The sequence below is a fragment of the Centropristis striata genome, chromosome 15 (assembly GCF_030273125.1).
Source record: "Centropristis striata isolate RG_2023a ecotype Rhode Island chromosome 15, C.striata_1.0, whole genome shotgun sequence".
NCBI lineage: Eukaryota > Metazoa > Chordata > Actinopteri > Perciformes > Serranidae > Centropristis > Centropristis striata.
The window spans coordinates 17018567-17037253 of record NC_081531.1 but is presented as its reverse complement, the minus strand read 5'-3'; the positions used below and the strand labels follow the sequence as shown (position 1 = coordinate 17037253).

The 18687-nt window shown below is 37.3% G+C and overlaps 2 protein-coding genes across 3 annotated transcripts in view; one reads left to right on the top strand and one right to left on the bottom strand.

Annotated features, from left to right (window-relative positions):
* lig3 (ligase III, DNA, ATP-dependent) overlaps positions 1-12350 on the bottom strand; it is a 31840-nt gene extending 19490 nt beyond the window's left edge. The window contains exon 1 of the mRNA XM_059351352.1: positions 12263-12350. Within this exon, the coding sequence (XP_059207335.1) occupies positions 12263-12350 (88 nt within the window). The remainder of the gene's footprint in view (positions 1-12262) is intronic.
* Positions 441-14744, top strand: tmem248 (transmembrane protein 248). Of its 2 annotated transcripts, none has more exons than XM_059351363.1 (7): positions 441-795; positions 2132-2290; positions 2940-3228; positions 6205-6355; positions 7680-7863; positions 9421-9602; positions 11035-14744. In XM_059351363.1, the coding sequence occupies exons 1-7, from the start codon at positions 793-795 to the stop codon at positions 11087-11089; spliced, it is 1023 nt and encodes a 340-aa protein (XP_059207346.1). In that variant the 5' UTR covers positions 441-792; the 3' UTR covers positions 11090-14744. The 2 variants fall into 2 exon arrangements, with proteins under 2 accessions (XP_059207346.1, XP_059207348.1); XM_059351365.1 differs by having other exon boundaries at positions 442-795; positions 9421-9564.
* Positions 14745-18687: the final 3943 nt, after the last annotated feature.

Here is an 18687-nt window from a genome sequence, read left to right as displayed (position 1 = left end):
TAGACTTCAATCAACATCACTAACATCACACACACACTCTTGGTCGGAAAACACCATGTTCTTGCTAGTTTTAGTTGCTCATTCTTGCATTGTCATCTTCATCTTGTTTCCAAGGAGAGTATATGCTTTGAGAAATGAACAGTAAATTGCAAAACAAAAACTATGTAAGTGATGCCATAGAGGGAAATAAAAACACCAAATTATAAACAAAGCAAATCTAAACGTCAGTTGCGCAAATCCCCTTTGCTACTTATATTTCCGACGGTACCTTAATGTAGCAAAAGCACTCAACATTCGTAAACACGCGCTACGCTCTCCTGTCGTCTACGTAAATAACGTAATCGTAAACATCATCCAAACTATGGACGACCGATTTCGGGCGCAAATTCTACGGGAATAACGAGAAGGCGGCGCTGCGACGCCTTTACTACGCAGTGCGGGTACGCGGAGGAGATGTCGGCGGGGAGGACCCAGATAGAGTATTGACGTTATTCTAGGCTGTACGCAAGAGATATTTCTCATCAGAGCTGCAGTGAACTATAGAGCAAAGAATGGGAAGGAGTATACGTGGTGCTTCTTACGCTGAAAGTCTGGCTGTCTCCACTGAACACCGACTTTTGCTTTTCAGCTGTATTTTCAGGAGGGACTAGCTTCGGGACAGCAAGCAAGCTAGCACGCAAGCAGTACAGGCTAGCTTCGCAGCGAAGCTAGCTTGCTAGCAAAACTGCTGCTTTATTGTGGCCCGCAACGAAACCTCCCAGCTAGCATCCGTCGCATGCACAGAAAGAAAAAATGGTGAGCACTGCGAATGTGTTGTTTCCTCAGATTTAGCCGACTATTTCAGCAATGTCATAATTTGATCCTTAATATGTCACATGTGTCACCTCTTGGAACAGTGTGTCAGAGGGCCAGGTAGCCAGCTCGTCTTGCTACAAGGTTGACAGCTCCTGTCACCTGGCTGCGGTGGATAGAGAGAGCCAAACAAAGCGCTTCATTGCATACAGTTTCAATGTCTAGTTATCTTGTTTATTACAAAATATCCTTACTTTGTAGGGTGTGAATTACAACCTCTATGGAATAATTACGGAGCCCGAAATACAACAACAACAACAACAATAATAATAATAATAATAATAATACATTTGTTTTAACCAAATAAAATGTCAACTTTTTAACCCTAACAGAGCGCTGCAGCCAGTCTTCATATATTAGAACTTGGGAAACCAGCCTTGCCTTCTGGTTTACAGTATGTTAACTTTGAGATTGTGGCCAAAGGGCTGAGTGAAGTATGACTACAATACGTCTTTCAAGACTCCACAGGTTTTTAAACAGTTGTATTACTTCTATGTCATTGTAAAAACACATGCCAAACTGTCTAAAACGGGGGACAGAGAGTTTTAACAAACTTAAAAGTGGTTTGTAAAACAGTTGAAGTGAGATTGACAATCCCACCTTTCCTTTATATAACATATGGCGCCCACCAGAAGTACTCTATATTTAGTGTGCAGTGGATTATTATAATGAACGATATTTTGCATATTGGAGTTCTGTTCTGGGAGCAAGCTCGATCAAGTATGGCTTACCTGCTTATAATATGTTGAATTTTTTTCATGATAGATAAATAATTTTGTCCTAAGGGGTAATCTTTTTGCCGTTCTAAATTAAACTTTTGAGGTGGGGTCCATTTGTAATTGATTGACTGGGATTTTTAATTATAATAAATATGTCCAGATTGATTTACAATCTTCAGTACTTCATCAACCCTGAGAAGTATAATATTCATATTACATTACATTTAAGCAACCTTAATCAGGCATGGTCAATAATACACTATTTGCTTTAATTTTATTTCTAAATCTAAAATAAATCTTCTATTTGCTGGAGTGCTACACACCTCTTATGGCAATTCCAGCCCCATTTATGAATGCATCACTTTAAATATTTTAATTTCACCCAATACAGAGTAATCTAATTTCTAATGAACATACAAATACAGATCATTTAAAATAATTGTCTGAAAAGTGTCGGTGTCAAGGCTTATTGTTTACCACTGCTGTTATGAACCCCTGTGATACATGAGATTAATGCTTAAATGTTGGCTTGGCACATTTTTTTATTTGTCCATATGCAGGTGTACCTGTTAAATCCTATAGAGAACCTGAGAAGCTACATCAACAACCGTCCACCGCTGGTCATTTTTATGATCAGTGTCAGTGCAGTGGCCATCGCCTTCCTGACCATCGGTTACTTCTTCAAGATCAAGGAGATAAAGTCTCCAGAGTTGACAGAGGTGAGTCATACCCAAATGCTTTTTTAAAAGATAAAAAAATATATGATCTGCTCCATTAAGAATCTCAGATATCAGTAAAATATGGTCAATGATGATGCTAAAGGTCAGTTCATGACCTTTCGGTCTGCTTTATACCACAAGGATACATTAGCCCCAAATTTTGACCTATGACCTATTTAGCCTTTTATACTCACACCCAGTTGAGTCCATAACACTGAAAAAAGATGAATATACTACAATAATTAGGAAATTCATTCTTTATATACGAAAAAGTTAATTTTACCTCATTTGCACTCTTCCAATATACACATGACTGTAAATAGTGTAGGACACAGAAAGTCAAATCAAAACCAGTCCGAGTGCTTCCAGTTCACAATACGTGGAAATAAACCTTTGCATGTGGACGTGAATAGGAAGCATAAAGGAAGCATATGCAAATAAAAAGGTTGCAGGGAGTACTATACTTGAATGGGCTTTAAAGATACCAGAGGATATGGAATAAGTAAGTAGCTATATTGACAGCCAACACCTAACTACCACACTGAGTTATTTGCATGACACTTAAATATGATTTCACTGACACTTGGTAAACTGATGTGTAAATCAGGTAATAGATGCTTGGTTAATCACAACACATTTTCTCTTTCAGGATTGGAACACCTTTCTGCTGCGCTTCAATGAGCTGGACTTTTGTGTGTCAGAGAATGAAACGATAAAGCATGGTCTGAACGAGTCTACCACGCCAGAGAGCATGGTTGTGACCAGCGGCCAAGCTCGTTCCAGCACCCAGGTTCCCCTCCTGCTGGAGGACTCTGGTCCCATCAACATCTCAGTCCCCATCACCCTCACGCTGGACCCCCAGCGCCCGTTTGGAGGGTACTCTCGCAATATCACACACCTGTATGCCACCGTGCTGGGACAACAAGTCGGCCTATCTGGTAGGTTCTCTTTGCCATCACTATTAGTTTAAATTTAACCCCTTGGCAGTGCTTAGATAAAAACAGTTTACAGGAAACCAGCTAATGGTTATTAAGATTATCAAAAAATATTGGAAAATCAATTCAAGAGTCAAAGCTACAGCCAAATCAAGTCCTATTTGAAGATATTAATGAATGTGAAATTTGTTTGGGTGGAAAAAATCCAGTAATTAACATGCTTCTTTGCCATGTGTATCCATGTTTGTGTACACACCTGTTTGTGATTCACCCTCTCTCCAGTATAATTTCACCATTTCACTTCCTGGAAGGATTTCCACTTGAAAGAAAATGTCACCACTCCACCATGTGCCACATAGCCAGAAATCTCAATCAAACTGTCCAAGAAAAGTTGTGGCACTGTGAAAATTGCAATACAAAGAGAATGCAATGATTTTCCAATCCACATTAATCAACCTAGATTCAGTTCAATACAGTATAAAGACTAAATATTTAATATTCAAACTGATACTCTTGTAAATATATAACCTCTGTATAATCTGTTTTTATTTAGATTCTACACACTGTCCCAAATTTTTTTGGAATGGGTGTTGTAAAACATGCCATTGTATCATAAAATGTTTAAAGCCCTCATAACTTTTCAAAAGCCATGCCTTGCTGCCACAGATAGTGAATATACCACCCTTACCTAACAGCTGACACAGACAGAGTAGAGTAGGCTAAAATAAAGAAAGGATAAAAAAAATATTTTGTTTAATATTTTAAATGGTGATCACTTAGTGTAAGCATTGCTCAGCACTTATACCAATTTCTCAGATTGGCTTGAAGTTGTAATTCTGCAGTAAACTTCTATTTAGCTGTTGATTATAATTCATTATTGTCACAAAAACATTGTTATTGCCACATGAGAATTATTTGCAGTCTATAGTGTCTGTATGTTACAGACCTGGACTGTTTTTATGTGGTTACTGTACGGAGGTAATTCACTCCCTTTGAGGGTGGGAGTTTGTCCTTTTAATGGGTTTTAACTTACCTCTTTGTGTGGTGACTTTACCACGACATGGTGAGCAAACAGTGGCAGCGTTGTGTAACATAAAGCTTACCCATTAAGTCCTCCTATAGGTTTCAGACTTAAAGGTTTCATGCACTGGAGCAAAGTTAAAATTGAATACCATTTTTTTCCTTTGAACTTTTAAATACATCGTGTCTGCATGTTTATGGATGCGTCTGTGGAGTTTTACTTTTGTCCAATTTAACCATGTGTGTTCTTCGTGCTCCCTCACCTCCACTGAATGTCAGCTCTGAAAGCTCCACAGAAAGAATAATGAACGATAAAAGAAATTACTGCAACATTAAACCTTCTCAGATTTATGTCTTTCAGGCTTAAATTAACCAAATGTCAAAGTTCTTCATCTAATTTAAGCAGTTGAAATTTAATTTCATACTCAAATGAGATGTTATCTTTGGAGGAAATTAAAGTTGTCAAACATTTAGCATTGGATAAACCAAGTAGACTAAACTTTAGACTGTGCTTTCTGCTCTGTTTAAGTGGGCATGAGGGTTTTCTAATACAAATATTGTTAAGAGGATAAATAAAATAGGTGCACTACTTAGCAACAGAACGAAATGAAAATGCAGCATCTCTATCCAGACAGGATTAGATTATTCAGGTAAAGTCAGATGATTTAACTTTTTACATTACACTCTGATATTAATCCCTCAGAGATTGGCTTGATCTGTGGTTGTAGCCTCCTTCCTTTGAGGGCATACTAGCCCCAAACGCCTGCTCTATTTAGATTAACTCTGGTGTGCGCTGATAATCTCACCCCTTTGCAAATTGATATCTTGATGCATTTACTTTATACTTTATGTACTGAATTTGCAAAATAATCTTTGTCATGTTTCAGGCTCCAGTTTGTCTATCACTTTATGGTGCTATTGTTGTTACAGACTTAGCTGTTTGCTAATGATCGTCTACATTTAAAGCTACTAGACTTGATAGGCAAAGTCAATAACATGCTGTGCAAATGTTTTATTACTCTAAGCAAATAGTCCTGTCTGAGCAGGGCTTACACTGTACAAGAGATGAGTAGAGTATACCTTGGAAATGTTGACTTCCACATTTAAAGGAGCCTTGCAGTTCTCTTTCAATCATAGTGCCTATTGCAAAAAAATTGAATTATACAGAATACTGTGGAAAAGGGTTAGGCAGTTAATGCTGGTTAGAAGGCAAAGGGTGATCACACCAAATATTGATTTTATTTAGATTTTTCTTCTGGTCACTCACTTTGCATTTTGTTAACATTTCTATTTTTGAAATAATTCTTATTTTACAGCATGTTTGGTGAGAAAATAATTTACATCAGGTACACAATGACAAAATATTTCACGTCCTTTTAAGTTGTTTGACTTTGCTTATGAGAAATTGGAGACCTATTTGTCCATGGTTGTTCCCCTTTGGATACACATTTATGTTGACACAACCACATCTACCCTTACTCACACCCAGGAGTCCACTCCCTTTGACTGATAATCTTCTAATCCCCTTTGCAGTTTGATAAATATTGCATAAGCCTACAAAATCAGCCTGTCATTCGTTATCAGGGGATTTGCTTGGTTTCACATCAAATACTGCTCCTGTGGCTCTCCCTGGTTTCCTGCGGTGGGAGTTGTGTGCATGCTGTTTAGCCTGTTCTTAGCTTTTATTAATTGCCTCAGAGCTAAGAGGCGCCTCACTCTTGGCCTGTTGCTTGTTTTAACCTGACTCATGTCTGGAAGCAAGGAGTTTCCATGTCAGCATAACAATGAAGGGAATGTGGATATGCCAGTAAGAGGCCTACGAATGATGGTCCATTGGTGTGTTTTACTGAAATAGACAGCTGCCTTAAAACAACACAGTGTTGATGGAAAGTGAAATTAAAGCTGATTATCGTGTTAATCTGAAATGTTTTCATTGTATTGTCACTTTTCTGTTTGTAGGCCGGGAAGCCCATGAAGAAATAAACATCACTTTCACCCTGCCTGTATCCTGGAACTCAGATGAGTGTGTGCTGCACGGCCACTGCGAGCAGGTGGTGTTCAGCACTTGCATGACCATCACAGCGGCCAGCAATATCTTCCCAGTCACAGTGTGAGTTGGACTGCCTCCCTGACTCATAGGGACACACTTTATATCTCTGCCTAGAGCTGGGCGACACTGAAAAAATAAATTATGCTGTCCAAGGGTTCTTTGCGTCAATAGCCTCATGTACTTTCTGACAATAGTTTGGGTATAACTGCTTTTGTGTGTATTTTATATTTTATTTTATTTTATATTTTATTTGTTAATGGTTTAGACTGAGAACCCCTGATTGGACTTCCTATTTCAGCACTACGCAGTCTCATTGCTATATTTGTTGGCACATACATTAATGAATTGATCAGCTTTCTTTCATAGCATGATGAATTGCAGTGTTATATTTCTTGGTGCTTGTTGTTGAGTGTGATAAAACCAAAGATGGTTGCATTTCCGGGCTTCCTTTTTTAAGCTGGCAACATTCAGCTGGAATGACAAAGATTCCCAGCAGATACTGTACAGTTGTATATAATAAATGTTAATTTTATCAGTTGACCAATTCACAGAATTGAACTTTCTGTTGGTGTCTGGTAATGTTAAGCTTGCTCTGCTAGCTGGTTTCTATAACTATATCTGGGTCTCTAGCTTTGTTAGCAGCTAGCTAGGTAGCTGCATTTGGGACCGTCTTATATTGGAACGAAGAGTGGGATTGCAAGCAAAGGTCCTAGTTGGGGTTCCTTGCATTCACCTGCAGCTAGCAAACTGTGAACTCATCAAATTTTGTGAAATGGGTGACTAGAGCCTTAATGGATGAGCAGTAGCATGTCCTGTCAGTCTGTGAAGCTATAACGTTAGCCATGAAGCCAAAGTAGAGACTGAGAGCTTTCAGCAGTGTCATTTAGAGTCCATCAGATATATTTAGCTTCATCACATCAGACGTGACTTAGTTACTGGCCGTTTGTCTTTGGTTGCAGAGTGAACCACTTTGAGTCTCACACTATATCTCACACTGAATCCCACTTAAATGGCAATCATTATGGGGTATGGGATAGATACTACTTGGGATTCCCCATGGAGCCTAAAGATAAACTGCACAATGTGAAAATACAGATCATAAAAGTATAAAAAATTGATTCCAGTTTGTTTTCTTGATATATCAACACATTTTTTGTTCTTTCAATGGATAGGTAATGTTCTAAATGGAACTGCAAAATGGCCCGAATTAAATAAGACGTTATTAAGAAATAATCATTGAATGAATGGATAAATTAGGAGTAAATAAAGAGGATAAAAAACAAAGAATCCAAAAAAATATTTTCTGCTGTCACTGCCATAAACCAATGTAGTGTAATCTGTTTCACGACACCAGTCAAACATTCATTTTTGTTTTGGTTTGCAGGCAGCCACCACACTGCGTGCCAGAAACGTACACCAATGCCACATCTTGGTACAAGGTGTTCACCACAGTCCGCGACTCAGATACCAAGTACAGTCAGGACTACAACCCCTTCTGGTGTTACAAAGGAGCCATCGGCAAGGTGTACCACGCACTCAACCCAAAGCTTACTGTCATCGTTCCTGATGTGAGTCGCCACCTCCTTTTTTCTGTTTAATGTTATATTTTCTATGCACTGTAAATGCCTCTACAGTAAACCAATTAATGAGATTTGGGGCAGATGTGAATACAGTTTTCAGGCACTGTATTAAAACAGTGTGGAAGTGGACATGTCAAGTTTTTAATGATAAATCGGTCACTCTTTCGTCTTGTATTCTTCAACTTAAATCAATCTCAAGTTGTCATTTTTATTTTTTTGCACATTTTCTTAAGTTACTTAATTACAGACTTCAGATTCCTGAAGTGTCTGTAATGCTGTGATGCTCTAAACGGATAGGATGATTGTGTGCTGACATTTTTGATAATGTTCATATGATATGTCACATACATTTTCTTTTATAGAATATTTTATTCCCTGCAGCACAACACAATAAAAAAAACTACAGTTCCCATCTTGCGGTGGTGTGCCTCGGTAAACAAGTCAAGTTGCAGTTCACTAAAAAGCGTCTCATATGTAGCAATGACAGAAGACAAAACTATAAATGTGAATGTTGCTGCTAAGAAGCTACACATTCTAAAATGAGGACGCTTCACAGATATCTTTAACCCAGCAACACAGAACATCTTTATGGTGACATTGACCTTTGACCACTAAAATCTAATCAGTTCAATCTGGTGTCCAAATGGATGGTTTGTGCCAAATTTAAAGAAATTCTCTCAAGGCGTTCCTGCGATATCACAGTTTATGAGAATGGGGTGGATGGATAGACAGCCTGAAAATACAGCCACAGACATTGCTGGCTTTGAGGCATAAAAATACAGGAAAAGCCAAACATGACAGCATGATTGTATACTGGAACTCTTCAGATGGTGGCAGGGTATAGGATCCCTCACTCACCCTCTTATAAGACAAGCTAAATGTGACTGAACACAGTCTGAAAGCCATTTAGGCGTAGTTCTATACTGATGGAGGTAGATTGTTCCAGGATTACAATGATCCCATTGACAGGCCTCAACTGGGCTCTGAATGGTCCAGTGAGCCTGAAAACAATTTGAAAATATATGCTGTGCCTGCACAGTTACCTGATCTAAGCCCGCTTGAACACACAGAGGATCACAAAATGGTGCTTGAGAAAGCCTTTTCCACCACTGTCAACAAAATAACAGAGACATGAATTGACACTTGGTGTTCCTGTTGCATTCCTACATTTAGGGAATCTAAGCTTTCATTTTATCTAGGTTTACAGATTTCTTTACTTTTTTTATTGCACATACTGCACTTAAAATGAATTGCACCAACACTAAAATGTGTGTTTCCTGTAATTTGGCATTAAAAACACCTTTTACAAGTCTTTATAGAGCTTTATGCCAGATGATATTAAACAGCAGTAATAAGCATTTACATGAAAAAATACAAAGGCTAGATCAAACGATGACGGAACAGGTTTGTGATTTTGAAGAATGTTCAATAATATGGGCATTTTGTGTAGAGAGCCAGTAAAAATCCTGCATATTGCCCTTTTGATTATAATAAAACCTGCAGTTACTCTGTGGTATTTAAGTCATTTTTCCTCTTTCATACCAGGATGACCGTTCCCTCATCAACCTGCACTTGATGCACACAAGCTACTTCCTGTTTGTCATGGTCATCACTATGTTCTGCTATGCAGTCATCAAGGGGCGACCTGGCAAAGTACGACAAACCAACCCCGACTTCTGCCCTGAGAAGGTACATCAGACACCAGCAGTGCTATATGACGAAAACAGGTAGCTCCAGCAAAGCATCAATTGAACAGTGATTGGTTAATACATGATCCAATCACACTGCTGATTCTCTGATAATTGTCCGAAATACATGGATGCAATATAATATATATCATCTATATTTAATTTTTGTTTTTGACACATGAATTCCCTATTGCTTTAGAAATGTTGCTCATATTAAGACTGCTGTGTTAGCATAAGCATATTGCTAATTATGAATATAGGAGGAGATGTGTTGTTGGTATCTCCACACAAAAGCCATTCAATCTGGCAGTGCATTGTTATTTGGTACCCAGCTGTGGCATGCATATTCGCAGCTTACTCCCAGAGTTGATGGAAGATTGTCCTCTTTGTACCTTTTGTACAAATCTTTTATCACAGCCTACGTATGAGGAAACAGCTCACACCAGTCAAGAAAGTAACAATTTTAAGATATGATAGAAAGCTGTGACTCATTGTCTGAGTCAGGCCAAACAGGTAGTTTTGAGTGCCGTACTGCCGGAAAAACAGAGCAAATTATAACGTTATCAGTACAGGTGGATTGGGCCAAGCTAAATTCTGCAGTTCTTCCTCTAAGAGCTCACTTTGGTCGTCTGGGCTTTCTCAGGCTATTTCTTCCCCGATATCCGCTGCCCACATAATGCATAATGTGCCAGTTTCTTGTTGTTTAGATCTGTTTGTAATAAAGAATATCTCAACAAATTAAGCTCTCCTTTCTCGAACTACCAGATTAAGCAGATTCAGATCCAATTCGATCAGGTACTGGAAAACATAGCAGGTTCTTCTTGACCTGAAGGAACAATTCCAAGGCTAAATTGGATATCGTATCAGTCATTATAGTCATTTTGATACAGCTGTGGCTTCTTGACTGCTTACTCAACAGATCTGATCTTCTTATGTGCATCATTCTTAAAACCACAATTTATAGGATTTAATTTTTTTCCAATAGTAATATCAAGAATAGCAGGAATACATGCTGCTATATACACAGTAATAACTTTGGTCAAAATTACCCTAGGAAATCTGATCAAACTGAATCAATCTTTTCTGTCAATTTCTCTTCTTGTAATTTCACTGCTCCTGTCGATATAACCAGTTTCTGTGGAGATACAGTCATGGAAAAAATATTAGACCACTTTTCTTTTCTTCAATTTATTGTTCATTTAATGATTTTGGTTATTATCAAGAAAACCATGGGAAAAAAACATGAGCTATTTTTGTTGTTATCATTATATTTGTCCAAACAAATGTACCTTTAGTTGTACCAGGCACTAAATGAGCAAGAAATTGAAGAAAAAGGGTTGTCTAATATTTTTTTCCATGACTGTATGTGTTACATGATTTGTGTTGTTCCTCTAAAGGATTGTAAGGTTGTTTTTCTGCATGCCTGTCATGACTTTCTAAGCTGCACTGAAACCTATTTCTTTTGTTGCAGGTGGCGTTGTCAGAGGGTTAAAAAGACAGAGAGCCATGTCAGAACTTACCTGTAACATGGACAAACTCAAAGAAACAGAAGAAATATAAATAAACATACCAGTTGCCTAGTGAACCTTGGAAATACAATAAGGGGCACAAAAGCTCTGTGAATGCATTACTCTTGCAATGTTGGGTTTTTCCAACCAAAGATATACAAGTGCCTGTATCTGTCGTGTAAATATTTGTAGGAACTCTGATATTCTGTGCAAAACCTTTTTCTTTTTGTTTATTATTATTATTTTGCCTGAGTCCCCTTGTGCCATGTCCGAACATGCAGTACATAAACAAAGCAGAAGGCCAGACCTTATAACTACACAGCCAGTCATTCGGTCTCATTTACCAAGCAAGATTTTTTTTTAAAAGTGAAGGTTAAAGGAAACATTGGCTTTTATCACAGTTATGAGTTTTCGCTGTAAATGTTTGGATATCTCAAAACCATCTGGAAACAAAGTATTTTTATCTCCCATGATGAGAAAGCATGATGTTTAGTCACTTGAAATATGTTTAAGTGAACTAAATATGCTTAAATACTCAGGTTGGGATAATTGCTTTAGAATGAGATGCTTGTGACACATTGATGATTCAATCTTTAGTATAAACTTGTCATTGTGGCTTCAATAGGGAAGAGAGAAATAATATAGCACTTTTCTCTGCACCAGACCCAACAATGTCATCAAAAGAATTAAAAAGATTTTGGACATTGCATAAGGTCTATTAAAAAGTAGCTCTTAGTTTATAATTGAACTCTCAATTATATTAGGTGTTCACCTGGTTAATAATTATGTTTCCCTTTGTGCCTGCAATGTCAGTAAACAAGGAGTGAAATATTTAGATTACTGCACTGTGCACATTAATATATGACCAGAATACAACGCCAACAGTAAAGTTAATGAGCCCCTTTGTATATCCGAGTAGGATTATCAGTAAGTCTATTTTAATGGCAGTTAAAATAAGCTGCAGAACTTCCTGTGGTCTGTGTTGAAAAATATTTTTGTTTTTTACTTTGAGACAAGTAGATGTCAGACATTCTTGATTATGATTTTCTGCCTTTTGTTTTCCTTCCTCTGTGGCTTCATCGCTCACCTGCCTCTTGTCTTTTATTTACTGCCTGTCACTCTTCGAGACTTAATTTTCAATGCAGTCTTCTTTGTTGCACCTGGATGAAGCAAAACATTATCTTGCCTTACCTGCGGCAGACTTGCTTGCTTGAAAACAGATGGGGGAGATCATCTCTCTTTCCGACATTAACTTGCCAGTCCCTTCTTCCACAGCCATCCATCTCTTTTTGTTTCTTCCAGTATGACGAGCCTGTGGTTTGAAATCGAACTTGTGATCTTTGTCCTATTATTGTAAATGTCAAATGGCAATTGAGTTATTATATTTTAGGATGCTTTCAAATTACTTGTACTTTTGTTTTAAGCAAATCATTGTCAGTTGCACGTGTTCAAGTGTTTTCATAGTTAGTGCACCTTCAGATTTTTTGCACATTTTCTGTTATTTGTTTTTTGGGCGGGGGTTTGAATTTTTTTTATTTATTATTTTTGTTTTTTGTCCAAGGTTACATGTTATCAATTTGGACTTCTTATAAAAATAAATATAATTATATATTGGTATATATATTTATGATTAAATCATTTAATTTTTATTATTTTGTAGTACAACAAAAAATGTGCAAAAACTCACTTGGTGTGCGCATGTGTGTCAGTGAGTTTGGGAAATGTTTAGATAAACAAAGGCGGCTTTAGACTGGTTCTCTGAAAGTGTCTCATATTGAAAAGATACCTTTGGTGTAAAAGAAATTCTTTAGTGCACAAGTCTAACTTGAAATTTTTTAAGAAAGCGCACTTCCCCTGATATAGTACATTTTCATGTGAAATGTTGTGACTCATAGTGTTGTGCTCAAACTAACTGTAGCTTTAAGGATGAACTTCATGCTCTTCCAATGGTTATATTATTCATTTTTGAGAGCACAGCTGACTGACAATCATTTATTCTAAATGTACTGAATGCATAAAAGATTGGCAACAAAGGAAAGATAAAAAACAAATTATTAAGACTAAGACTGTTGTTAACGATAAAATCTTGAGCACCCACCACTCTCCACTGTGCTGTCTTGGCACAGATGTAAAATATGTTATCAAAATTTGAACGTCTTTCTTCCTTCTTTCTTTTTTTTTTAGATATTTTTTGGGCCATATTCAAGGCATTATTGATAGTGAGAGACAGGGTGAAGGGGGGAGACAACGGGGAAGACATGCGGGAAAGGGCCCAGAGCCGGATTCGAACCAGGGCTCGCCCCTCTTCCTACTTTCTTAAGGGAAAACTAGAGAATAAATAACAGTCTAAGTCCGCCTTTAATATTTGTTATGTACAACTTTTTTCAATAGCAATTACTGATACATTTTACTTACCTCTGTTATAATTTTGTTCCATAATTGATGTACCTGTTGAATGTATTTTTTATAAGCAGCATAATCTAAATCTGAGATGCAACAATTCCAAGTGATTTTAAACTGATGTAGTTTGATTTTTTTTTTTTTTTTTTTTCCAGTTTCAAAGGCTTTACTTGAATGTGTTTTTGTTCGAGTGGTATTCATATATTATAAGGTTTATCCGTTAGTGGCGGAAATGAATCTCCTGTCACATTATTGTATCACTTTGTACATTTATTGTTTGATTATTTTTTGAGTGTATGTTGGTGAATGAGTGGAAGGTGTTGGGTTATGATGATACCTTTTTTTTCCATATTGAATGATGCTAGGACAAGTCTTCCTAATTCTGATGTGTATCATATTTGAGCATGAATCTGCTGCTTTTACTACCATCATCATCTCCTGTGCTTTCACGGTGGGACTCGTGCTTTCTTTTTGGGAAGATCTTGCAGCTCTTATTGGATGGTTGAAAATTGTGAGTATTGGACAGGAAAGGTGGGGTTTGGCACGGTGTACGTCAGTGAAGGGAAGTGGAAGATGTGAATGAAGCATGCCATATTATTGCCAAACCATCGCAATTAACGTCGGTGACCTGCATTTACCTGCTTCTTATCCCTCCTTGTGTCATTTACTGTTTTCATATTTGGTTAGAATTGCATCTCTATAATTGCAAAATGCCTTAACATTGTACAGCTTCATTTAAGTTTTCTTTGTCACACATATCGCATATTGTAAACCACACCAGCTTTACAAAAATAAATCCGAACACAATGCTGATTTTATCACTTCTGAGCTACACGAGGCTCACATTACTGTGCTTGTTAAGTGTCCATTTAGATAAATGGATTTTAAAAAGGAGCAGATGCTTGCTGTTGTAGTTTTTTAACTACTCCACTATATCTCTAAGGATCGGAGTAAAAACAGGAGCCATATTCTCCTTAGTTGCATCATCTCACAGTGTCCTCAGCTTGACTTTAAGCAAAACACACAAGTGTCCACTATAAGGCTGCCATTTCACCTTGTTATCCTTTCTGTCATGTTTGCAGCGCTTATAGGCAAGTATTAAGCCAACTCTGTGCCTTCTGCACTATCGAGCTGCATCCTCCTCCCTGTACATACAGTAGATAGGACCATAGGTTTAATGTGGCTAGAATGTCATTCAAACCCTTTTCCTCTCCAGTGGAACTGCTGTAAATTAATTCAAGTTTAAATAAACTGTCTCTAAAGTTCAACATCACTTTGTCTCTGGCCCTCCTTCTCTCCGCCGCCCGTCACCGTTTCCACAGGGAGATTAATGGTCTGCCAGTGGAAATTAATTGAACTAATTTGCTGGTACTGAAAGTGAAATGCCATGGTAATATTAAATGCTGGAAGTAGAGCTGTCTATGTAGGTGTTACAGAATCAGACTGGTTATATTTTATATTTGTTGTTGGCACAAAGACCAAAACCAACAATGTGTTATTCCAGCCTGTTTGTGGCTCTCAGCAACCTCACTGATTTAAATCTAAAAACAGCTCACAGATCTATAACTTCATTTTTTAAGAATTGCTGAATGACTTCCTAAAGTCGTTTGGTACTGCAGTTTAATTAATAGGTGTGTGTATGTGGTTTGATTCAAAACAAATTAGAATTACAATTCTTCTTGTGGAGATCATAATATAGGAACATGTCGGCTCGTGCAACAATGTGCCTCATTGATGTGTTTATAATAGTGTTTGGACAATAAAGGAGTTCTGTGGCACAAAGAGATTTAGAGTATTTACTCATCTAGGATCTCCCAGTTCATTCATTAATACATTTTTGAAAATGAAAGATTATTCATTCAGGTAAATATATATTGTTATAATTTGATTGCCATGAAATATTGAACAAAAACTAATTTCACATGAATACATGTTGTAAATTGTCAGTAGAGCTTCTTAAGTGATCATCAGTACAAATATTAATCCATTCGAGGGAAAAAATATTCAAGAAACTTTTAAGAATTCTTGACTAAAATGTATTTGGAGTAGAGCCATATAGTTTTGCAGTGTTTATTTATTTTAAGAAACCATAAGAATTCTGGGAGTGTTTGCATAGAGAAACATTATGTCGTGGTTTGGCTGAACAGGCATTACATTGTGGATTTTGGTCTTTTCATGAGATTTGTTGAAGATAAAGAAACAAAGAATATCCCAGAGCCAACCCATAGTTTGATTCTGACATTTATGAATTTTAAATTGCTGAATTTAAAAACTGAAACTCTTATGAAGCTCATTGGTCCTCAAGCTAAGTCACATAGGATGTGTTGGTTGGTTGTGGTTGGAAGAAATGATGGAAGTTTTTCACACATTGGACTGTTTATCATTGAGATGCATTAACATTGAGATTCAAAGGGCGGATGGCAGCAGGGCAGAATTACCAAGCAGGCCTGACCACTGCAGACCTTGATCAACAAAGGTCAAAATAGCCCTTGAGACCCAAAACCCATCTGTCCCAGTGGCAGCCCCTGAATGAGTGACTCTGCAACAGGATGAAGGTGTAGCTCCAAGAATATTCAAAGTGAAACAGAATATGTTGCTCTGTAGCAGTCTTCAAATCAGTCTAACAATTACTTTTTCTCCATTACAGAAACTATATTATTAATTTTCAGCCATGTTAGCTATGCATTTGTTTGTCGACCACTGAAATATCTCAACAACTGTTGTCATGGTCTTCAGAGGATGAACCCTAATCCTAAACTTTGTCGATGTTTCCATAGCTTTCACATATCCAGTGAAATACCTCAACATCTGCCGGATAGATTGGCATGAAATTCTGTAAAAACATTCATGGTGCCCAGACCATTATAAATGATTAATTATTAATAATTAATAATTTATTATTAAGACATTTTTCAATCCCTGACTTTTCATGTAGCACAACCAAGATGTTCACATTTTAGTTTTTGAGTGAAATGCCTTATCAACAAATGAATTGCTATGTTTTTTTATACACATGCCCCCTTTATGAAGAATATTAATAACTTTGAATACCCCTTAACTTTTAATCTTGTGCCATTGTTAGGGCCAAAACTTGTCCAGTAATTTCAGACAAAATACCTGCAGAGCTGTAGTTTTTGGACAGCGAGTGACGTCTTCATATTTCATTAGACTTGATTTGAAGACATTTGAAACCTTCTACTTACCACTGGTCTGGTCCTTAAAGCATCAGGGAAGGTTTTGTTTGGTGAAGCACTGCATGTGTTTCTCCTTCTCCTTTGTACTTGTATCCAGGAGCTGGCAGAGATAGAATAAACAACTCTTAAGTACAGTGTACCAGAACACTTTGTTTGATTGATTCCCTCCATGTTTGTGAGCCATTTTGAAAGATTTATGTCTTCAGCAGGAACAAAGCTTGTCAAAGTTTTGACAGATAATTACGTCAGACTTCTCCTTCTAGAAAAGGACATTGAGCAGATAGACTTTTAAAATCTTGGCACATTCTTTTAACTTGTTTTGATACAACACAGTGTATTGTACGTACTGTACAAGCAGCACTGAGTGGTGATACCTTAAATACACATAATGGGGTGAAATTAAGTGTAATTTCAGAGTAAGACACCTGACTACGTATCAACCACTTAGCAGTGCTCACAGTACAGTATGCTGGATCTTGTGTGTATAGAGTGAGAGGAGGTAGAGAGGAAGTAGACTGTGGGGGAGGACATTAGGATGCTGTCATTATCTGTCATCTGTTTGCTTCTAATATTGGACCAAGATTGGTTGATGAATCCCACTGGCTGTCATTAGCCTTTGAATGCTATTTTTTAATGTCCATGTGGCTCAGAAATGTGTTGCAAAGCCAGCAGGGATGAGGGATTAACTTTCAAAACACATCCCAATGGAAATTCTTAGAATTCCCACAAAGATAAGAAGGAAACTGTTATCACTGTTCCTGCACTGTCCATGGACCAATAATAGTTTGGGGGTGGTAAGAAAATTCTATTTTATGATGTACGGAGCTACCAAAACCAGAATTTCCTCTCCAATAAAGAGCCCTTTTTAATGCACATATGAGCAAACAAGAAGGCTCCAGAACTCAGCCATACACAGAGCCACAAGACCTCAAGCTCTCATTTTTGATTCTCACGTTGATTTTGATTACCCACATGAACACCTAAATAATATGACTTAATAAAAACCCTCTTTGGCTATGAACCTTCTCTTTAAAGCTGCACTAAGCTATATTTTATAATAACATATGTCATATCTCCTCAGCTCTGTGGTGCTTTTAGCTCATATTTTGATGTTCCAGCTCTCAGCTTTTTTATTAACTGCAAAACAGTACAAACAATACCAGTACCTTTTCCAGCACTGGCTGTTTTCAGCAAAAAATCCTCTCCACCCAGAAACAAATAGACGATAAGCCACGTTAGCAACTAGATGGTGAACTAGTGGTGCATTTAGCAGCTTAAGATATTTCTCTTAGGAGTTGATTGAGAGAAAAGGAAAGGCAAAAATTACATTTGATTTGACTGCAATGGTGGCTTAAGAGCTGGCGCTACACTGCAATGGTGGCTTAAAGAGTAAGATAAAACTGAAGTAATTGGCAAAGTGCCAAATCATGGTTGAGTAGAAGTGGTGATAAAACACAAAAGTAGTATGTGGAGACAGAGGTCCCAAAAATCAGAAATGACCAGAAACTGATGTATATATTTAGGCAGCTGTCTAAAAGTGCTGAGTCATGGTTGAGTAGAACACAATAGTAGTATGTGGAGATCAAATTTCACAATATTGTGAAAATGAACCTAAATGTAAAATAGTAATTTTCAGCTCTCAAAGTTATAAATGAGAGAGCAAATTGAACTGACTATTTTGATGTTTGAATAAATGTGGAAATGTGAATCAAAATATGCAGCTGAAAATGAATAACAGTAATAATGAATGATGCGTTACTGGAAGGGAAGCTGAATGGAACTGAGCCCAGATCCAGAGAAATTAGTCACACCTGTGCTCTTCTGCTTAGACGACCAAATGTCTCTGGTTGGTAACCTGTTGATGCCAGTTATTAAACCACATTTTAATATAACCACTGCCAACTATAGTCTCAATAATAAACACACTGTTAAATGAATACATCTTTTACAGTGTCATTCAAATTTATATCTTTGTGAAATTAGAAGTTGTGGCTAAGTTGTTGTATCACATTAGAATTTACA